General features: G+C 32.9%; 1 protein-coding gene across 1 annotated transcript in view; it reads right to left on the bottom strand.

Moving 5' to 3' along the window:
• Positions 1–25,146, bottom strand: part of GLCCI1 (glucocorticoid induced 1) — a gene marked incomplete at its 5' end in the record, with an annotated part of 93,209 nt that overhangs the window by 50,554 nt on the left and 17,509 nt on the right. The window contains one exon of the mRNA XM_004677118.1: positions 8,419–8,570. Coding sequence (XP_004677175.1) covers positions 8,419–8,570 — 152 coding nt within the window. The remainder of the gene's footprint in view (positions 1–8,418; positions 8,571–25,146) is intronic.

Genomic DNA, 25,146 nt, shown 5'->3' with positions numbered 1-25,146 from the left:
AGTTCAAGTGTTAACTTTATAACTAACAATATATTTGAATGTGCTTAAGTTTATAAATGGAAACAAATGCAACTCAAAGCCCTTTTTGAGATAATATTAAAAGTTACAAGATTTATAAGTTGAAAAATCAGATTTCTAAGCTGAACTAAAATGCATAAGGAACTCTTATTAGAATAGTCACTGAGAAATAAGGAAATGAATAAATTAAAAGCAATTCATAGAAAATCAGCAATAATAGGTGACCACTTACAATCTACTGAGATTTCCAAGCCATTCTAAAAATACTCAGAGAAGACATAAAAACTAATAGTGCTCAGCAAAGGCATGAATATCATCAATGGAACACCTAAGCAATGAGGAAGGGAGTATGAATTTCCATAACAATTTAAGTCTACCCTCCCATTCCTAGACATACAAATCTGAAGAGCCATTTTTTATTTGTACATAGTACATACTCCACATAGTAGTTATTCAACAGCTATTTCTGACTGAATGAATCCTGACCTAGTTTTAGAGTCCTACCATGCCTTGGAGTTATTTACATCATTTCTATGTCACTTCTAACCAATCTACGCTTACTGTCCATAACTGTATAATCAATTGTTGATATTAGTAATAATGACTTTTCCTGTCCACTTAATTCAAAGTTATTATATTCAAATTGCTGACTACAGATTCTAGTACAAAGGAGACAAACTTCATCACTATGTACTATAACCTAGATATTGTGCTATGAGCTTAATTGGGATTATTTTATATAATCTGCATTGCAGTAGATATTATTGTTTTCCCTCAAAAACTATCAAATTCCAACAGCATAGAAAATTGTTTTTACTTGGTATAAAATAGTTCCTACCAGTATTATATATCCTATTCTAATCATTCATTTACACACAAGTTATTAATATAAATAGTTCCTATCAGTATTATATATCCTATTCTAATCATTCATTTATACACAAGTTATTAATAACTGGAAAAGTATACTGCTCTTTTTATACCATACAATTAAAATAAACATGATCTAATTTTTAAATCCCCCAAGGCTTAATGTGTCTAATATAAAAATGTTTTTTTCAGTCAGTGCCACCTGTGTGTTAGCATCACAGGATTTTTGATAATTTCATGGGCTCATAAAATATGAGAACTAATACATATACAACAAAGGCCAAGAAAACACAATAGGAGGGTTGATTCAAATAAATACACACTATTTCACAATTTTATCTAGTGTTAGCTTAGGGATAAAGGCATGGGAAATCAGGTTTTGCTATCTGTTCAATTTTTCTAGTAATGGGAGGAAAACTATATATATAAATGGAGAACAGGTGTATGGGAAGGCCCTTCACAATGAACTGAACGAACATAATACCTACTAGAAATAAGGACAATGTTTAGCTTCCAATAATTTTAGAGAGTGTTTGCACTTAATGAAGAAGATATGAAGTATTTCATTCATGGATATAGGATTCCATTAATTGAGTCAAGCATTTTTCTGCCACAAGCAAAAATACTACACTCTAATCTACAAATATGATCACTTTGTGTCAACTATTCAACTCTATGATTATACGATCCTCTCTTTTAATTATATGATATCTGAGAGAAAAAGTAAAGGAGACCCTGTACAAGAATTTATCTTTATACATTTGCTTAGTAGCCAGTTAGGGACCAGATCCAGAAAATGACAATTTAGGTCACTGGAATGCAATGTAACAGACCAACATGGTCAAATCTTGCTTCCATTTTAAGAAGAAACTACCTTTCTCTCACTCTCCCATCCCCCTCCCCTGCAAATATTCCATCAGCCACTGCTCCTTAAACAAACGTCAACAGCAGGCTTTTCAACAAGGGTAAGGGAAACCCAAGCAGCTGTATCAAGTATAACTTTGGTCAGGAAATGAGTTTCTGATCAAAGTGGTAAGACTGAAAGTTCTCTTTAATATATATTATTATTTGCGATATCATCTACTCCTTTGATTAAAGTTCTCTCCAACCAAGCTCCTTTCACGAAAAGAATGGAGTATTTTAAATATAATTTCAATAATAAAGAATTCATATATTGTAGTTCAGAGTTGTTGACTTTATTAAATGTTGGCTAAAACCAAATGCTAAGTAGTAATTCCAGATTTCTTTCTTTAAGACAGGTACATTTCTGAGGGAAGATACTGGCACACAAAGAGGACCATAGAAATTCCTATACTCAAACCTAATGAAATTAAGAAAAGTAAACAAGCAAACAAACAAAAAAAGCTATTTTATGTACTTTTGGGCCTATTTAAATGTTTTATACTTTAAATGTTGAAAATTAAAATGAAAACATCATCTATAGGCCAGAAAGCAAAAAGAGTACAAAGGAACTAGAAAAGTTCTGAAATCTTTTTCTGATACCCAATTTGAAGGGAACAGGAATGAGGGGAGTAGCAGAAGGACTTACATAGTGTAAAAGTTACTCTCACCTCCATTGTCCATTAGACATTTTACAAACATTGCAGAGGTCACCAGGTTATTTTTCCCTTCCAGGGAGATAAATGATATGTGACTTTAAATGGGTGAATAACAAATAAATGACTCAAAGCTAACAATTTCTAACAATAAAAAAGATTTGCCACAAAAGATAAAAACAAATTAAAAAATAAGAGCTAGAGAGAGGGAAGAAAGGAGGAAGAAATTTCTACCTGAATTCCCCCTTTCCAGCTGTAAATTAACAATGCCATGGCTAATCTTCAAATATCAACCCATTTTCCCCCTTCTTTGACAATGACTGCTAACAATAATTATTACTTCATGACATTTAATATCAGTTACTATAGGAACATTTCAAGTGTATTAACTCAATTTAATTCTTATGACAATTCTATGACATATATCATTTCACAAATGTGGAAGCACCGAGGTTGCTTCAAATTATAAAGGTGGAATCCGGAGCTGAGATTCAAAACCATACAGTTTGATCCCAGAACAATGCTCCTGACCAAGGCAAACAAAGCAGAATTTACAATATTAATTTATATCATGAAAAGAATAATGTACAGAGTCCAGAATGAGACACAAATAAAAGTGGGCATTTATTTTTTTGACAAGAGTAACATCTCCAATAAGTAGAAAGAAGATAAATCCAATGGCTAATTATTAGGATACACAGGTAAATAAGTATAGATCCCATCTCATTCCTCCCATCAAAATAAACTGCACAAGCATCAAAGATATAAGCAAAATTAAATATGACACTACTAGCAGAAAGTGAGTTAAATTTATTATTTTTTTGGGGGGGGAACCCCTCCTAATTATAGCACAGTAACAAAAGAGTCACAGATACAGATAATGTAATAAAATAAAGCGCTAGAAATAAAGTACCACATATCTGGCCAACTGATATTAAAAAACAATATTGAAGACTATGCAAAGGGTGAAAGGATGCCCTTTTCAACAAATAGCACTAAATATATTGATTCTCCCCCCAAATTAAATTGAACCCTTACTTTATACCATATAGTAAAAATTTAAGCTAAAGATCTAAATTTAAGAATTTAAATTTAGAATTAAGGGCCTCCCTATGGCACAGGGGTTAAGTTTGTGTTATGAAGCTATTGCCAACCACTGCAGCATGAGTTCAAACCCCGGCCAAGGAGGTGATATACATGGATCAGCAGATGTCCTGCCTTACCCACTGCTCCCCTTAGCATTGTATTTCAGTGGATCTGTCTGTTCTGCTTCCTACTTTGTCTCTGGTGAATCCTCAACCCCCCCCCCCACCTCTGACCTACAGCCCACTTATTGTGTGATAAGTAAATGAAAATAAATTTTTAAAAAATAAATTTAAGAATTAACTGTAAAACACTTAGAAGGAAACATATGGGAAAGCTTTATGGCATGGATTTGGCAATGATTTTTTTTGGATATGACACCGAAGTACAAACAAGAAAAACAGACTAGCTCTCACCTTATTTTAAAACTGAGACACTATCAAGAGAGTAAATAACAACACACAGAAGGAGAACAATACAGAACTCCTAAAGTTCAATAATAAAAAATAATTAACCCAGTCAAAAATGGACCAAGGAATTCAATAAACACTTTTCCAATAAAGATACACAGATGGCCAAAAAGCACATGAAAAGATGCTCAATATCACTAATCATTAAGGACATACAAGGCAAAACCACCATGAGGTACTACTTCACCATAATTACTATTAAAAAAATGCCCAGAAAATACAAGTATTAGCAAGGATCAAAACAAATGGGAGTCCCGAGCACTGGTGGGAATGCAAAACAATGCAATCACTGTATAAAACAGTATGGTGGCTCCTCAAAAGTCTAACATAGAATTATCATATAACTCGCAATTCTATTTTTGGATATACAAAAAGAAAGCAGGGACTTGAAAGGGTATTTGTACATAAATGTTCCTAAGAACATTATTCAAAAGGCAGAAACAATTCAAATGTGTATCAACTAATACATAAAGAAGATGTGGTATACATATACCACAGAATATGCTCAACTTTAAAAAGGAAAAAAAAAATTGACAACACGCTATAACATGAACGAATCCTGAAACAAAACAGACACAATGATTCCTCATGTAGGAGGTTCCCTGGGTAAATTAATAAAGACATAAAGTACAACTGTGGTTGCCTGAGGCTTGAGAAATAAAAAAATCAACGGGGAATTAATGTTTCAAGAATATAAAGTTTCAGGTGGGGAAGAATATGCAGTTGTAAAGATGGATCTATATAGATATATACCACTGTAGTGGTAGCTGTACGATAGTGTGAATGTATATGTTTAAAAATAGCTAAAATGGTACAATTTTATTACAGTTTTAAACAACAGCCAAAAAGGAGCTATGGATTTTTGCACATCAGGAGGAATGTCCATAATACATCAAATGTAAGAAGTCATAGATATACTGTACAATTTGACTCCATCAATGTGTGGCTATGTTGAAAAAATGTATTTTCTCCATACATAGAAAATCTCAAAAATTCTCAAATCCAAACACTTGTTAATAATGATTCCTTGAGGAGTGAATTGGGAAAGTCAGTAGCTATTGTTTATTTACATCCTTCTACATTATAAGGATTATTTTTCCATCCAAAATTATTTTGAATAATACTAAATTTAGATAAAACTAAAAAATACAAAACTTAAAGTACTTAATTTACTAAGTTAAAGACATTCGGAGACAATCAGGATAAGTTCTGACAATTGCATTCATTTGTGTAGCAAAAACTCCATCAAAATATATAACATTTCTATCATCTGAGGAAGTTCCCTCACATTGGGCCCTAATTTAAACACAAGATTTGTTCACAGTCCATAGCCTTGTCCATAACACTATACTATTTCTTTCTAAGAGGCCCAAAGTAAAAAGAAAATACTAAACATTAAGAATTTTGTATCTGGCCCTCAATAATCAAGCTAGCTGAAAGACAGATTATTAAAGGAAGACAAATATTAAAGCAAATATTAAAGGAAGATGCTATTGAGAGATCTTTTCTTAAAAACCAAACCAGCATTCAGTATCTCAGTAAGCTGTACTAGCTTTCTTCCAGATTCCCACACACAAGTCCACTTCCCAAAAGTTAGTCTTGGAGCAAGGACATGGCCATAGAAACCATTTCATATATTCACCTCTATATCATCAAACTAACAGATGCCTGTAAGGCAATCATTAAGTATGCTATGCATTAGTGGTTGTTTTGAAAGGGAGTGGTAGAAATAGAGAAAAAATAAATACTTTGGAATCAGCCAGATCTGAGTTCAAATCTCCTTATATTTGCTGCTCATGTAATCATGTACAAATACTTTTAGTTTCTCTGAAGTCTTTTATTTCTCACTTATAATCTGAATCAATATTTTTTCTTCCATTAAATGTCAAAAATTTTAAATAAATGAGCGATGTGCAAACACAAGCAAGAGAACACCTTATCTTTAGGGTGTCAAACTTTAGAGGGAATTGATCTAGTTCTCTTTCAGCCATACCCCTCTCCAAGAAGAGACCGAGGCAGCCAAAGACCATGTATATTGTTAGCCTACAACTCTGCCATAGACTATACTCTGAATTATCAGGACCCAGAATTTTTTCACCTAAATAGCAGTGAGCCTAGCTTTGAAGGCTTGCAAGGACCTCTTTATTCTCTAGGTCTCGTTCCTAAAGAAGGATGGATGGAACCTGAACTGCAGACTTAAGAGGGTCTCAACATGGGCTTCAAGCTACTTCTTAAGAGTATAAAACAGAGTGCAGAGTGGAAAAAAAAAAAAAAAAGGCAGGGACTAGACACAGAAGGTGGAGTAGACTAAGTCCATTAAAATATTCTGACATGTGACTTGAAGAATATAGGAATTCTTAATTCAAACCTAACCTGCAAGGTTAATATGAAGATTTGTCAAAGTGGAAAGACAAAATGTATTTGAATTAAAAACATATTAATAAATTTATACATATATGCTATGTGGGTCTTCATTTATATTTGCACCAGATCCTTCAGATGTTATAACTGGGCATGCTTCTATCTACTACTAATAACCAAACATGTGTTACATTCGCTTTTATATATTAAATATTTAGTCAAATAATAGTATTGTGAATCAGGTTTCATTAATCCCATTGCAAAGATAGAGAGACATGTTTAAGAAACCTCCCCATCTGTCTCTATATCATTCGCCTCCTAACTCCCAAGTGTCTGGGTTTCCTCCTCTACCACATTAATAGCACATTCAAGACAATGTATCCTAATTCATAAGCCCAGTTCTCATTTTCCATGACTTCTCTTTAGGAACTAGTACTTTCAAGAATTTTTTCTTACTTAGAATAGCTTCCTAAAGTTCGTTTATGTCAACTCTTTTAGTTATCTTAACTATGGCTCTTTCTCTGGTCCCTTTTTCAGTATTTGTGAAGGACGAGTAAAATGATGCTTCTGAATAGTGTGAGCATAAAGCGTATATTCAATAAAATGTAGGGTCTTTTTAAAAAAATCTGAAAATAATAGCTACCATCTTTAAATACAGTGTCAGTTACTACACTTATAAACATGTGCAGGTACACACGCAGTCCCCTAACACTGAACTTCATATTGGTAGAAGATTAACATGCATTAGAAAACTAGCCCAACACAATCATTTTTTTTTTACCTTGAGTAAGTCACTTAACTTCCCTGGATTTCTGCTTCTCTATCTGTGTAATTTTACATGATAACTAAATGCAATACAAAACATGACATGAAAAATAACATGTCGGACAATTGGGAAATGGTAATTTCCAACGAGGAATTTTCTTTTTCCTTTGTATGCTTTTCCAAAATTTGGCTCCTTGGTCCCTTGACCCTTTTCCTTTATATGTTATTCCCATATTTCATCCAAATGTGAACCCAACACCTCCAGAAAAGTGGTTTTGAATTATCTGGGTCTATTTCAATACATCCATAGTTTGCTTAGCTTTTTTTCTACTTGAGACCCTCACTGTCTATAATATCAAACTAATCCTCTCTTTAATAAAACAAAGAGAGAAAAGTAAAAGATTGGGGGTGGCACTGACTATTACAAAGAAAGAATTGCTAGGATGGATGATAAAAAGCTAATTTCAGTTTCAAGTTTGTCTGAGAAAATTAGAAAAATGACATGATTTTTATAGATGTGCCAAAATTTTTCTTTTTATACTTCTTCAGAGATGAAACTCTAATCTTCTATTTCCCTAAGCTACAAAACCCAAAATGTTGTCATTCTTTTGAGTTTCCTCACTTTGAAATGTTCCACTTACCTATATCTAATTATACACTATCTACTATTCCCAATTTTCATAAATTTACATATTTCTAACTATGCTGTAAGTTCTTTAAAGATACAACCAATCATGTCGTACATACTTTTAGTATCCTTCACGATGTCAATAAATGTTAATTGGCTAATCAAATTAAGATGTTTTCAGATTTTTTTCCCTGACACAGAAGGAAAAGCTTTTCAATTGAAAATTTACCTTTCACAAATATGAAAATGATAAATTTTCCATTTTTCTCCTCAGGTTTTCAGTGACATCAAACACACTAAAATCCTTTAATATAAATTTTCTTAACCACATGTTAATACTTTAAAAAATATTTCTAAGAACTATGCAAACTGTTCTATAAAAACTATATTTTTTAATATAACTACTAGTCATTAGTGAATTTCTGTTGTAAAATAATTCATAAAACTAAATAGAATAAAATAAAACCATGTAATAAAGACTGATGTGTTATTTATTCAATATAAATAAGTCTAAATATTTTTTAAGCTAGCTAATAAATAATCTAAAGCTTATTAAAAGAAATGACTTTCTTCTCTGGGAAATCTGACTAAATTAGATTTTCTTTACTGTGACCAAAACAGAACAACTGCAGGGCAATATAATTGTTTTGATTTTCTTATAGTTTACCTGAGTAGCTTTATCTTTCATGCATGAAGGGTAATGAACATGAGGATCCCGTGGCCACTGTCCTGTGAGGTAAGGTCCTGTTATCGTATCCAAGGAAGAGGTTCGCCTTATTGTACTAGAGGTTCGAACTTGCTGAGATTTTGGCCTGTCCACTACAAAAGTGAAAAAAAAAATAAGATTAGTCATTAATCAATAACATAAATTTAATTTATTTGAAGTTCATAGTTTGTTGAATGTTAGTCTGTCAATTTTCCTATAAAACATAATTAACCCCAATAGTCCTCATAAATGATCCAATTAAATTATTATAGACTCTCTCCAAAAGGAAATACACTGAGATATTAAATATTGCACATACTTCTAGCTCTATTATGGTTCTATGGAGCCCATCCATTTCAGAAACCTATTCTATATAAAATTGATGTTCATCTCCACTGCCATTACTCTAAGATTCTATTATATGGCACCTAGACTGCTAGTTTTCTTTTATCTTTATATTCATGCCAATTAAGCCTTACAGTGCTACTTCCCATATCTGCTAAGAAACATTTCAATAATTATTCACAATCATTAAGTCCATATATTTCATTATGTGACTCCTATATACCTCAATACCTCAATACTTTCTCTCTTGGTTGTCCTTAATAAACTCATGTTAACTATTAACTACTAGTGCCACTCAAACTAACTGCAATCTCACAATTGTGAAACTCTCTTTCCTCTGTATTTATACACCCTATTTTCCCGAGTCTAGAACTTTCTGCTTCCTATTCATTTAACAAACTCTTAGCTTGAAGACCATCTCAGGCAACACAATGTCTCTGTAAAACTTTTCCCAATGTCTTTTCTTTTCTACCTCTGGTCTTTTCTGTTTATGATATACATGCCCTTCTCTGCAAGAAATCCTGTTAATTTCCCCCCACCCTTTCAACCCCTGAATAAGGTTAGTACCTGTAGACTGAAAAAGAGCCAATGCTCAATACCTATTTAAAATTTATTTCACCACTACGCAAAAATAGTATGTACAAGGAACCTTATATTTTAATTCAGCATCCTCACTGATGCATTAAGAATGTAAAACCCAATAAATTCAGCAATAAAACTGAATTATCCCAGATAACAGAGCTGCTAATAGGTGACAGAGGTAAAAAGGAACTAAGATAGCTAGACATTCACCACAATGCATTTAATCTATTTTTACTCTATCTACTTCTCATATGAGTATCACAGGTACCCAGCTAATGAAAATTAAAATTTATGATACTCTATAATTTTGTTACAAAAACAACTACAGGATCTTTCATATGTACACACTGAAGTAATTCTACTGTGCACCCAAGATGTGGAGCCATATCTCACACCAAACAAAATACCTTGCACATTACAGAGGGCTTAGAAACCTTGACACCAGAATACATAATTAATATTTTATCAGAAAACAAAAGAAAATGCAGTGAATCTGAACTTATTATCACTTATACATCTTACAACTACAGTTCTAATTTCTTCTCTAACCTAACAGAAGTTGTAAGAGAAGCTCTGAAAATTATTAAATTACCTCCTATGTTTATTACTTATTTCTAATTTTATTTCACTGCAGTTAGAGAATCCAGTGTGATCTATTTCTAATCTTTGGCATTACCTGAAATTTTTTAAATCATTCTGAGTGTCAAGATACATTTTCTGTTTACAGAATATGTCTTGTACACCATCTGAAATGAAAATGTAAAATATGGGAATATTATTATTAGCAATCTGATCAATCACATATGTAGTACTCTAAAATTTCTGAATGACTTATGAGATTTAACAATTTTTATTTCTTGTAATGTTTTAACATCTACATTTTAATTCTGCTTAATTTGGTGTTTAGTGAGCCAACATCATCATTGTGGCTTATACATCCTTCACCATTTTAATCTGCTACACCTATTTCCTTTTACTTTAAATTCCGCCAAGCTCAGTATTATGACAGCCCTTTCACTTTCTATTATAATTTGCTTGGTATGCCTATTCTTTCATTTTCAGGTTCCTTTGTATAATTTTGTTTATGTGTTTCTTTTGTAATAGTATATAAGTAGGCTTTTAAAAAAGCTTTGTAATAAGTCATCTTCTTATAGAAAATAAAGTTTTTCCTACTTATATCTATTGTTTTAACAAATTTGATCTAACCTTTATAACTTTCTCCCTATTTTGTAATGCTTTTGTGTGACTTATTTTCTATTCTTTACTATTTGTGTCTTTTCTCTTTTCCTACCTTCTCCTCCCATTATAGGAAACTTAGATATACATATAGACTGTTCATAGTTCTACTACTAGAAATCATCTCGGTTTGTACATTTTTTTTTTCAGCTATAAAAGCAATACCTACAAGTTTTAGTAACTTTGGAAAGCCAAGAGTATTAACATTTCCCTTTATCTCAATTTATAATTTGTTTTAAATTTGTTTAAATTTTACTTTGCATTCTCTCTACCAGGAAAAAACAAAAGACACAAACAGGTTATCCCCTGAATGACAAAACAGATTATCCCTTGAATAACAGAGGCAACATTCATAACAGTTCCCTCCTAGTTTAAAAGCAGCCTTCATAAAGGTAATATACAAATGGAAAATGAATTGCCCTTTATAAGTGAAAAAATTGTGTCTAAGCTCAAAGTGCTTCAAACTATTTTAAAGTTGTATGTAGTCTTGTTGTAGCTATTAACATGCCTTCAAGCTTGATAAGTAGATAACAGGAATCATTTTTTGTGTATAATGAGTAAAGTATATGAAGAATACATAAGTGAGTCCCTTGAGCAATGTGAAATTCTAGGCTGTAATTACTGACTTATCTTTTACTATATTTTCGTCACTGGACATTTGCTTTTCACTTTCAAAAGATCACATCTTAACCTTTGGCATCTCTCCTCTTTGAGTAGCTACTTTGTCAGAACTGTGGTGCTCAAATTTTTACTAAGTGCTCCTATTAGTAAATATGCAAGCACAGTCACATGTGCAGCTATTTTACACAGATGGCGTGTGTAGTGTACTGTGTTAAATATATTACAAGTAAAATTGAAACGAGAAATTAAAAAATAAAAATAGAAGTATGTTTTCGTATATCTTAATGAACAGCCTCTCTCACTTCAATGTGAAGATAAGTCACAAGAAATGCGGTGTTGAATTCACAGATAGATATATATGTAGATATAGATACAGATATAGAGGTCAGTTAGCCTTGTCTAATTCTATTATATAACTCTATTGCTTAACTGTGTTATTGATGTCTATACCAGTACCTAACATTACCAAAACCAGCCCTAACCCCTCAGGAAAAAGAAAAAAATCAGTTATAGAAAGACGAAATCTGGACAAAACAGTATCCATTTCTTGCCATAAACCTCATTTTTAAAAAATTGAATTATATGAGGTAAAAACATTTCAAAGGTATTTCAAACATATACTTTAAAATGAAACTATTTACCATTGGTCACACTCAAAAAGTTTCAAAGATAGTTATTAATTTCCATATAAATTTTTTGAAGGAGTTTATATTTAAAAATTATTAAAAGTAGTTCTCTTCCAAGGTACAATTAGCCATAATAACTCCTCCTTAGTACCAGGGTCTTAGATTTACCAAAAAGAGTGCAATCCTGTTTCAGTAAAATGACTTACTCCTATTATCCAAACTATTGTAACAGTAAGTTAGTTCTTATTTGTATTCATTTCCAAGCCTTGATTTTCACATATTTTTATTTGTTTAATCTGTGGTATTATCTGCTACCAATTCCTGTTCTATAACTTAGTACTATGAGAAATTGAGAAAATCATTGCTAGTTTTTATTTACATATTCAGAATATGTAAATAAACAGAAACAAAAGAAACAGAATGTGTAAATAAAGAAATAGTAAACTTTCTTGCTTTATGATTACAGGTGTGATAGGAATTTTTTTTAACTTAATTGCCATAATATTTAATTATTACACTATTACCTCAATATAAGTAGATCAAATAAGACGCCATATCAACTATAAATATGTGTTAGTAAAGTCAAACAATCTTTAAATTTATAAGAACTTGAATAACATAATTAAATTGCTAAAAAGTTTCAACTGTATATATGGAAAGCATAAATGAAAATCAGAAATACTTATTTTCTGTACTTATGCTAAACAGGAACCAGCAAAAGATTACTTTCGTCAATGGCAAATGGTAATTGTTACCAAAACAAAAAACCAAAAACAAGAACAAAAAACCATAGTTGCTATCTTCTATACAGAAAGTACCTTTTCCATATACCAAGGGGAAAAACTAAGTGAGTTTCATTTAAAAAAAAAAAGTAAGTTTCAGATTCTTTTCCTATCCTTAAAAAGTTTACATTATGGCTCAGGTTTATATAACATATACAATTAAGCTGTAACAAAGCAGTGCATATATGGCACATGTATACCACTGAAGTACAGGAGGCCAAACAAGACGAAAAATAAATTAGGCAGCAGACAGCAGGAATAATGCTTTTTATGCAAGGAAAACTTTCAAAGAGTAGTCAGAGTCTTCCCATGCCACTTAGCAGTCCTGTTGCTAACATCTCTTTCCCAAACATTTCAGGGTAAAATGCAGAACAACTAAATTCAGTATCAAAACAGGACAGGAAAAAAAAAATCACATCGACTTTTAGTACTGTCATTATAGTCAGAACCAGAAAAATAATCTCACAGCAGTGACAGGGCATAGATAAAAAACCTGTAAGCTGATAGGATGAGTTGCCCCCAGTCATGTTTGAACTGGTGGACTAAATCATGGACTGGAGAGCCCTGTCCAGTTTGGTCCATCACACTGGCCATGAGGCATCATGATAGACAAAAACATTGTATCATGACTAATGATTTATCTCCCAATGTCCTGCAGGGAGAAGGCTGAGAGCCCTCCTATTAGTTGGAGTGTAACTCCTCTGCATGCCTGTGTGGAGCCCAACCCAGAACAAGCTATGACCTGTGATCTTCCACGCTCCCACCCCACTCTGGACCTACTCTTTAAATAACTCTTACTAATTCCCTTGGAGAAGTGAGGCTAAATTCTCCTTTCCCACACTGACTCCCTCATGTATGAGTCTAACTACACCTAACAGACTCTGATGAATTCTTTCCCTAGAGGGCAAAGAACCCACCCTTTTGGGTCTGGGCCTACAGCAGCAGTCTATAAAAAGGTTTCCTAATTATATTCATCTATTGGTTGTGCTTTCTCTCCTGGCTTCCCTGTCTCAATAGAGACACATGGCAGCAGCAGTTGGTAAGCCTGGGGCTCCTCGAGGGTATCCACTTAATACTATACAAAATAATTCTTCCTCTAACAGCCAATTGGAAATTCCACTTTAAAGTCATAACAGTAAAACAAGTTTAAAAACAAGAAACTATATTAGGTAACTCTGAATCTGATTAGCAACCTACATATTTTTCTAAGCAGGCAAAATGCTTAATATCTATCTGGTAGAGCAAGGTAATATGATGATGTAATTAATATGTTCCCATTAACAACTTTTACTTTAGTGATGGTGAGTGAAAATAAACTTATTAATGAGTTTGGAAATCTGCTATCTTAAGAATCTAATTAGCAGTGGAAAATTAACAAAGCAAAGTGAAGTTTCTGCAAGTCAAAAATATAGAATTTAGAAACTCTTAAGAACTTCAGCTACAGTGTTTAAGGGAATAAGTCACCACATCTTCCATATTAACTTTACCAAATGGTAGAGGATGTAATGCTTTTCAGTACCATAATGTACTCAAATAGAATGTAAGTCAACATACAATTTTGAATGTACTCAGATTCTTACATTTTAACAACACTCCAGCTTTTTTATTCTATATTCAATCTGCGTTAGCAAATAAAAATTATCAGTTTTCTTCATCTAGCTATCAATTAAGGCCAAAAATTTCTGCTAGTACTGATTACAAAAGAAAATCCCACCTAAGAAAAAAATTTAACAACTCACTTGAACTTTCAGAATAAGGTATTATTTCTTCAGCTACAACTCCATGAAACTTAGCCATTGTTAACCACCAAAAGGAACTGCTTACTTTATTTAAAATCCATCATTGATTATAATTTTAAGCCATACACTTTAGCAAAAAATGCTTAAGATAACTAAATACTATTACCATTTACTTCCAGTTCTATATAAAACTCCAGGAAGGTTGTTATTAAAATAATTAATAATGTTAGTCAATACTATCAAAACATGCACACGAATATAAAGAATTCTTCTATTGACTTTAAGCTCCTACAATGTATGAAGTCTTTCTTTAATCCTCTAACAATCAGAAGAAGTACTTTAACATAGCAAAAACAATCTTATCAGCTGCTACCATCCAAAATAAGATGTCGTTAAGTCCTATAATGAACATACAATGTGCGTGTGTGCACCCACGCATACTCATGCCTTAAATTATCTAGCACTAATTAGAAAAATGTTAAAAATTTTTAAAAAATACTTTAAATAAATGCTTCTTAGCATGTCAACATCTGGGGATTTCTCAGAAGTAAACAAAAAGCAGCTTTGTAATACCTCATCCAGAAATTAGATCCTAAAAACAAAGGCACAAGGCCCTTAGGTAATTCAAAAGTGTACTCAGCAAACCATCTCAAGGATAGAATCCTGAAATGTGGTTTTCTATATAAGGATCACTAAGCAGTTTGTTCAAAATGCGGGTTACTGGGTCATGCTCAGAGATTGCAATTAGCGCAGGAGTACAAATGTTAAACTGTTTAGAACCAAAAGGGAAAAGCCTAAAAGAAACTATATGGCCAACATGCCCAAGACCCCAGTAAACATTAGCCAGCCCTGATACAGCCCAAACGGGTGAAAGGCAGTCTCTCTACCCCATCCTATAGGCAGGCTGATAAAGCCCAAAGAAAGTAAGACTGCTGCAATGAGGGGAAGGCAGATCAATAAGGCCAGTGCCCCAGGAATGCTGCACAGTATACACCCCAGAAAGGGACAAAATGTGCAGGCTCCTGAACTCCATTTAGGCCTGAAGCCACTGTCCCCTGCGCCCCCCGCCACACTTCCTTGCATTTGTTCTTTCTTAAACTCTGCCACTCAGAACCTCCCCTAAGTATGATTTAATTCTGCCTCTAAATAAACTTTGTTTCTGTTTCTGCTAAAGATATGACTGAATTCTTTCACATCACTGCCAAGGACCCAGGAACTCCCAAGCCCAGAAACATCTACTAACCGTGAAACCTAGCAACATAATCATAGAACCAATGTATTTTGATAACCAAATCGAACTGATTCAGGTACATCAGTAGGGATGGATAGTACACAGGCCCTAGACCATTGTTTCTCAAAGTGTGAGACGTGTTAAATATGTTCATGCTAAGGCTCAATTTCTCATTAACAATGTTAGACTCTGGGTAGGACCACAAAATCTGAATTTTTAATAGCATGTCAGATGATTCTAATACTATTAAAAGCTTAACAATCAATGCCTGAAGGATCAGGACTAGATATTTAGAATTATAGATGCTCAAAATAATATTTTTTACACGATAATTTGCTCGTTTCGAGGCAGTGAAAGTTGGACTATAAATTAAAAAAAAAATACTGCTGCAAAAAAAGTGAAACAATTCTTTAAAGTCTTCAGCTAGACTTCTAGCCTAATAAATCTAAATATAAGGTCATCTCTTCAAAGGGTCACTTTCTCAACTGCTCGTAATGAGGGTAAGAATCCTCAAACCTAAATACAGAGTACTCTAAGCAGAATACTTAAGAACACTAGAAAAATGAGATAATAAAGACAAGTTCTATACAACTTCTTTTGGAAAGAGACCTGCTCATACAAACAGGACACTTTGCATGAAAATAAAAGTTATCTACAAGTAAAAGTTTTTCCTGAAAATTATTAAAAAGTCTGCAAAAAAAAAAATATTGAGGAGATTCCCTTATAAAAGTGCCAGAGCAAACTAAGTCAAAGACTGTTCTAATATAAGCAAAGTGAAATTTAGATTTTAATTATTATCTTCATTAAAGAATTTATGCCTGATTCTGAAAATATTATATTTTTAGAGTTAGTTTATTAAACAAGCTTTATCTTCATTAAAAAGTCAGTGAGATTTTCACGATGTCTAATTTAATTCATAATTTCAATTTTCATCAAAAATCAAAATAACAAATTCATTAAACAGAGACTGAAACCAAACATTAAGTTGCTTTTCTCCAACTTCAAATTATCCTGAAATGTTACAGTTCCTAATATTGTGGACATTAAGAAGAGCCAAAAATAAATAAGTTATTTTCTGCTCTTGATTCACTAAACTTACGCATAAATTTGCTAAACTCTATTTTGTTAACAGGGATTTGGCTTTGCTTCACCGTCATGAATGCCACTTCCTTGAAAGCCACAGCTATAAATTTACTGTTACTCAGAGTGCAACAGTTCTTGACCAAACTTTAGGAAGGCCCCTCTGAACTATTTTCAATTAGATCCCAACTTTTGGGATTCTGTGTTGCCCTCTGCACTGTTTACTTTTAACTGGAATTCTTTACCCTCAATATCTGATTGCCCTTGATATTTCTCAACTGCTGGTAATGAAGTTCATCATCCTCTACCATCCCCAAGTGATGTGTGATCATCCTGGCCTACCTTCAGCAACAACCCTTTAGATCACTTCAGTCAGAATCTCCCTTTACTCCCTGGTGTTTATTCTTAAAGGTTTTCTGTCTAATAACCTTCACCCTGCTTCTTGGTAAACAGATCATCTTTTCCTTGAATTCAGAGTTTGGGCCTAATCTTTCTGCACTGCAAAATACCATTGCTGATTCCTATACCTACCATAATAGTTTCCCTTTAAAGAATGTCATGAATAATTTTTAACACCCCTGTTAACATAGAATAACTTACTCTTTAACACACAGTTGTAGAGTTTCCAAATACATTAATACACACACACACACACACATATGTATGTATACCAATAAGTGGATAATTGGGAATTAAAAATGTAGAAAAGAAACTAGTATGTCTTTCTACCCAATCTAATGTACTGACCATTTAGGAGAACTATGACTATAAATCTACTTATCCAAAACTGCGTAGCCCAGGAACTTTACCAATGGTCTTTAAGTCTTTCATCCTTGACATGTAAGAAGATGATTTAGCCAAATTCATAGGCTGTATAAAATTATCAAAATCAAACAAGCTTCAGCAAAGAAACGGCAAAGGCCTCTAGATCTGAATATGCTCTCTGAAATAAAACTCAAAAAGGGTAAAAATTGAATGCCTCTCAACTTGAGTAGATACTGAAACACAAATCAACCAAACCTGGAATCTTGCCACAGAAGCAATTCTAGAAAACAAGCAGAAATGACCATATGGCTGGCCTGCAGAAATCTGGAAAAGACCCAATCAAGAAGCTGACAAGAGAAACAAACATGCTTCTGACCAAATGAAGCCTGACACCGCCTGTAACCTGAAATTTGTCAAGAAAAACAATTAAAAAAAATGTATTCAAGCAGTCATTTAGGAATGATTCTCTAGGTTACAGTTCACTCAAGTCAAATTTATGTCAAATGACACATAAGTTGAGATATGACATTAGGAGAAAGGTCTTCACTCTGTTTCAAAGTAAACCCAAGAGAATTATTTATACCAAGGCTATAAAGAAAACTTCACTAAAATGGCCATGAAGCCTGGTGACAAGCACTGGGGAACAAGAACAAAATTAAAACAGAATGCTGGCATTTATAATATATCTGTGAAGAAATTTTATATATATATATGTATATGTATATGTATATGTATATGTATATGTATATGTATATGTATATGTATATGTATATGTATATGTATATGTATATGTATATGTATATGTATATGTATATGTATATGTATATGTATATGTATATGTATATGTATATGTATATGTATATGTATATATGTCATATGAAATGCTATAGATATATCTAAGTTTGCTTTTTCTGGTGGCACAATGACCATTTTTTTAAGGAAATTTGGTAAAGTAATAATTAGTAGAAGGTGGTTCAGAATTTTCATATATTTCCAATAAATTAAATTAATAGAGATTAATTTAATTAAACAAACATTTAAAATACAAATCACTAATGGGTTCAAAAGTTAGATAACTAATCACAAAGTATTAGCAACTTTAACATAACCAATGGTGAAAGTTATATTTAAGTGGGGAAAAAAAAAAGAGAAGCAAATATTCTTTGAACAGAAAACTTTGAGAAAATTTTATTTCAAAGCACTTAACTATTAAAGTGCTTGGAAAAATTTTAACCAAATGAGACAAACTTCCAATTATATCTCAGTTTAAAAAGAAAAACAAAAAAGTCTACAATGAAGGCTACAGAATGGGCCATATGTTGATGACATTATGACAACCAATATTATTTATGAAATTTCTTGATTTTTAGGGGACAATTTCCCCATAATTGTGATGAATAACAATAGCATTTTAAAATCAAAATTTGCTTCTAATAAGGAATAGAGATGTTACAAGCTGAAAAAAAAAAATCACTCTTCTAATAAAGGGTACTAGGCCCTCCCTGGTGGCGCAGCGGGTTAAAGCACAGCACTGAGAATCTGAAGCCGCTTCCTCATGAGTTCGATTCCCACCTGCCTGCCCACCCCGGAGGTGACCACATGGTGTGGCAGACCTCTCCTGACCCGCCCGCTGCTCCCCTCAGCAGTGTACTTCGTCCATCTGCCTGTTCTGTTCCCCATTCTGTTTCTGGTGAAGCCTCTCACCACCCCTGAGCCTCTGGCCTGTACCCCAGTTCTGTATGCACAAATAAATAAATCTTAAAAAAAAAAAAGGATACTAAAACTTGTCAGCTACCCATGTTTGGGATATATGTTACTTAAATAGACACATTAAACATACAAATACTTCATATTTGTATATGTTTGTCCAGGTAATACTAAATAGTTTCATTTCATAATATTAGCCTGTCTTTTATGAGGTATTTCTTACATATGCAGCATTTTCTGTCACAAAGAAGAGTTGTAAGTCAATATTCACAATAAACCCTAAAATAAAACGTCATCAATTTATTTATTTTTTTGTCTGAAGTAGGAAAGACTGTGGTAGAAAAGATTTTAAATCCCCCTATACCAATAGATAAAGCTGAGGGTGGCCAAAACAAGAGTAAAATATCATATCTACAACACAGCAGTGTCAGAAAGTAGCCCCACCAGGAGGCAAATATGAGTGAGTAGGGACAAAACAATTAAAAGACAATCATGTTTTCAGCATTAGTATGAGGAGCAGCAGGAAGCAAGTATGTGGGCTTGATGGCACTTAGAACCAAGAGAACACCCACCACTAACAGGTTAATAAAAAGGATCTGATCTGAGAACATTAGGTCAAAATGGTAGTGAGGTCTACAAAATCCAACTGGTGAATGCAAAGTTTTATCAACTGAAAAAAGTCTGAAGAACTGGAATGATAACACATAAATGTCAAGCCTCACTAACTAAAGCTGCTTCTAATAGAGTCTAATGATGATGAGAATTTACTGGGATTCTAATACAAAGAGAATAAAATAGTGGAAGCAAAGACAAGAGAAGACTGAAATAAAGTTGGGAAGAGAGTCAAGGAGCTTGTTCACAGAAACAAGACAGTTGTTTTTTAAAGTAATTTTATAAGGAATAACATACAATAGCTGGAACTCTAAAGCTAGAAAAGTTATTATGAATGACACCTCCCTCCTAATGTAAAGGAAAAGTCATCTCACTTATCAAAATGAATAATAAAAAAATATAGCAAATTAATTCCACATAATTATATCATAAAGGGAGAATCCAAGGAATAAATGATGTGTCCTCCATGGACAATGAAAGTATGCCAGAAACACATGCCCAGATAATGAAAACTATAACCAAATGAAGGCCAACTAAATATAGTTTTAATGATGGAAACCATGAAAAATTAGAAAAATTTAGAAAGGATATGAAATATCCTTTCTAAAGGCAAGGAAAGTATCAAACGTGATCAAAACTCAGGAAAGATTTAGAAGTAAAAGAAAAATTTCTTTTAAAATTAAAACCAAATTACAAGAGTAAAAAGATGATGGATAATTCCTTAATAGGAAAAGCAGTGAGTGATGCCTTAACAGAAATAGAAAACTGAACATAAGAAAAGTTTTAGAAATAAGAGATAAAAAATTTTCAGAAGAAAATTATTAATATGCAAGAAGGTGGTCCAACAGATGTATAATCATAGTTCCTGAAGATTCAATGAAAGAAGAAACTAAAAACTACAATGAAACTCTCCTAAGATAAACATTAAAACTACAGAGAAAAAAACATACATATACACACATCTGGGGAAAATGACCCAAAACAGTCTACAACAAACATTTTTAAAAAGCTAACATAACCTTCAACTATAGTCACTGATAAAAAGTATTTCTGACTTATTATGAAAACTATAAAGAATTCAAGAACTCGTGTTCCGCAGTCTTTCTTGAAGACTATACCAGTAATTTTGTTTCATACAACCGTAAGTTTGGAAAGGAATTAATATAAGGATGGGTGGGAGGTATGAAGCATTCAGGTAAATCTGAAAGGAGAAAAGGGAAATAAAATACTTAGTGTCTCTAAGACAAGGATTACATCATCAAATGAAAGAAATAAACAGAAATTTTGAAAAACTGTATTGTTATCCTCTCAACATCTGAATCTAAGATTATGAATTTGCAGAATATCTGATAAATGAATGTGAATTATCAAACTCCTTCTAAAACCAGACACACAATTATTTTGAAAATGCTAATTGCCCTCCAATATTTGGACTGTATTGATGCTAGAAAAAATTAATGCTAGCTTTAGACAAGTGTAATTTTTTCTTAGATAACTTATAAAATCAGCACCTGCCCAAATTACAGAGAAAACTACTGTAATGTAGCATCTACAGTCTCACCATTAGTAAGATTCTTGCCCATTCCTTCCCTCTATAGCTAATTGCAGAGAAAAGTTTCAGAGTGCATCCTAAGGATAACCTAGGGCAAGAAGTAAGAAGGGATCAAGGGACAAGAATTCTGTTTATGAAGGAAAGTAGAGTTTATCTTGAGAAATGGGATGGCAATGGACAAGGAACTTGAAAAGAACACCATGTGGACCATAAAGATGGAAAGAAGTCTTGAAGATAACCATTGCTTTGCAAAGTGTTAAATCTATAAGGAACCTCCCTTCATAAGGGACAAGGAATACAGTGCTTTTCCATACCATCCCACTATCTAGTGGGCATTCTATACAAAACAATGAGTCCTAAGATAATTTTCAAGGCAAAGAAAGAGTTGATTATGACCATTAACATTACAGAATTAGAGTTTTACTATGACTGCCACAAAAGTCAAATAATGCCATTTAAAGTGAGATCTTTAGCAATCATTACAGAGGTCATAGTTTGTCTGATTCGAGAAACCAATCTGAAAAACAGTATTAGCTTTCATATATTATTTGAATAAGGGAAATTACTTACTCTGACACAGAAAGCACAACAGTTTCCAAGTATCATGAAGTATCTCTAGTCTTGATAGCTATACTGAAAATTTAAAGAATTCTAAATCCAAATATACAATTTATAAACACAAGACTCAAGAACTTAAAATCTAAGGTATAAATAACTTGCTTAGGTAAATTATAAATTAATTCATAATGCACAATAATCAGTAAATAAACTATTGATAAATGTTGAGGTTAAGGAAAAAGGCTAGGAAAAGAGTTAATCACTTCAATAAAATATGACTGCCAATCAAGCTGATTTCTTAATAGTAGACAAATGACAACAAAATCCATTCTGAAATATGTCTGGATACTACTGATTTGTTTAATGCAGAAGACTCTAGTAAATTAAATCTAGTATGCAAGCTCTATTCTCCCCAACATTGTATCTACAAACCCAGCAATGTGAACATGTTGTTGACTGGCAAATACACAACTACATTTCTCCAGAGTGAAACCAGAATCAATAGGCTCAACAGAATGAAGGCTTTAGAAATAAGGAAACACAGATGTTTATTTTAGCATTTGCTTTCATGAATATTGACACCAAAGGATCAAATGTGTAGCTGTGAAGCAGCAGTTCATCCAAATTGGATGTTTCATTAATGTTGGGGAATGGCCAAAAGCTGCAGGAAACATCCTGAAGGAAAATGTCTTAAGCAAATGATACCTTTATAGAGGCAACAGGGTAAACAGAACATTGCAAAAGCCAATTCTCTATATGCACACACAGAGCACCTTCCACCTCAACAATTCTGCAAATATTATGCATAAAAGGTTGCCAGAAAATATTGTCAAAAGCTAAGAACAACTTAAGAAAAAATAAAACCACTAGTCGCATGACCAAATATAAAAGAAGTATCACAAAAGAATTTGGAAAACTTCTTAATTTCATCTACAACAGCTTTAGCATGGATCACTACCATTTCAGTCAAAAACAGTTTACTGCTATTAATGACCGAATTGTACTCCAGTGAACATAGCACTGCCCATAAGCTATAAATGGGCTAAAGTTCCAGATTTATTATTAGTATCTAAGTTAATTTTCCCCCTTAACAGTGAAAAGAATATTGTTCACTCTAAGTACACAAGAAATGAATGAACTAATCCTCATATGTATTAGCAATACCTGGCATCTGGAAAAAAACTGGACACCACCTACACATATATGAAAAGACTCATTTCAATGTAGGAGAAAACAAAACCACATTAAACCAGTTAGTTACACACAAAAGATTGATCAATTGGAATTTCTCTCTCCATTCTCTTCCTCTTTCCCTCTATTTTTTTTTTAATTCTTTCTATGTAGTGTTGAATATATATATATATAAACATTATGAGCAATGCAGTGAATTTATTTTGCATGGAGATGTTAAATCACTCACTTGTCTGTCTCTTTTCATCTCTGTATTAACTATTTTACTTTTAAGAATAAAATGGGAAAGAAAAAAATAATACCATTTACTGACTTAGTTTCCCCTTACATGACTAATCTAAAATTTATCTACCAAAAATAGGACTCTCTTCCTACACGTAAGGTTTTTATATTTTGCTTGTTTGCTTCTCTAATACTTAGCACAACTACTCAGGAAATAAATTTGTTGAACTTGCTAATGCCATTATCTACCTAGTTAAGCTTTTACTTTCATTCCAAAAATAGAAATTGTTTGGTATGTATTCTGGATCTCGAGATATATTGGATGATCCTCAGCTAGAACATTTTCACACCTCTTTTTAATACCCTATAGGTGATATTCAAATAAAAATCACTATGAATAAAGTGCATGATGGTGACAAAAACAACTTAAACTCAGGTCCAATTGTGATTTTATTTTCATATTTCTATCAAAGGTTGTGATTTTCTATGCTAGGTACTTCACAGATAATTAGTACAGTGCATGTAATACAGACCTCTACAGATAATGCCTATCTAATAAACATGTTTACATAAAATAACAAAACCATCCTGCAAATACATAAAATGTCACCTTGCTATGTACTGTGGAAGGACAGACTTACTTCAACAAGATTAGAAATGCTTAAAACATCTCTAAATTTTTTAAAGATGGGATTTTGAAACTTTAATCAGAGTAGTTAAGGAAACTTTAGTAAGAATAGCAAATTATATAAAAATACAGTCCACCAAGATTACACAGTCAGATTTAATGAAATACGTATTGCATATTGACAGAATGCTGGCAAGAATTCCATTTGCCAATGTGATAGGCAAAATGAGGTAAGAGTGAGACTCCCAATATGAATTTGCAAAATGGCTCCAGTAATAACTGATGGGCTACACTTCTGGAAACTCTGAGGTGCAGTAAGGTTGTAATGCTAGAAGCTACAATATTTTTATATTAGTGGTTAACCGCAATAAACACCCAATGTGTATCTTCCTGGCTGACAGATGGCTTTCTACATGATCATTTAGGGATTCAGACTTCCTTCATGTTGTGGCTCCAGCATTCCCCTAGGGCCACGTTAGAGTCTTCTGCTAGATTCTCTATATCCAGCAGACAGATGGAGAAAGAATAAGGCAGATCAAACTGGCATTTTGTTTTGCTTTTTCCTGAATAGGGAAGGAAGTATTGTATGGATATTTCTTGTTTTATGTGGCCTCATTTTATTGCACTTTGCACATATTACTTTAAAATTTAAGCTTTATGGCAACCCAGCACTGAACAAGTCTATCAGTACCATTTTTCCAATAGCATGTGCTCACTTTAAGTCTCTATGGCACGTTCTGGAAATTCTTGCAATGTGTCAAGTTTATTCATAATTATTGCATCTGTTATTGTAATCTTGATCTTTGATGTTTATACTGTAACTATTTTGGGGCACCACAAACTGTGCTCATGTAAAATGCCAAGCTTAACCAATAGTGTAATATGTGTTCTGACTGCTCCCCAACTGGCTATTACCCCATCTCTCCCATACCTCAGGCTTCACTATTTCCTGAAATACAATATTGAAATTAGGCCAATTATTAATCCTAAAATGAGTCTCTGAGTGTTCCAGGGAAAGAATGAACCCACATGTCTTACTTTAAATTACAAACTAGAAATGCTCAAGTTTAGTGAGGAAGGCCATGTGTGAAAAACCAAGGTAGGACAAAATTGAATCAAACTGCTAGCCAACTTGTGAATGCAAAGGAAAAGTTCTTTAAAGAAATTAAAAGCATTTACATCACTGAATTTATGAATGACAGGAAAGCAAAA

The sequence above is a fragment of the Condylura cristata genome, unplaced genomic scaffold (genome assembly GCF_000260355.1).
Source record: "Condylura cristata isolate star-nosed mole 26May11 unplaced genomic scaffold, ConCri1.0 scaffold00005, whole genome shotgun sequence".
NCBI classification, from domain to species: domain Eukaryota; kingdom Metazoa; phylum Chordata; class Mammalia; order Eulipotyphla; family Talpidae; genus Condylura; species Condylura cristata.
Note: the sequence above shows the minus strand (reverse complement) of the source record. Positions and strands in the feature narration are given on the sequence as shown.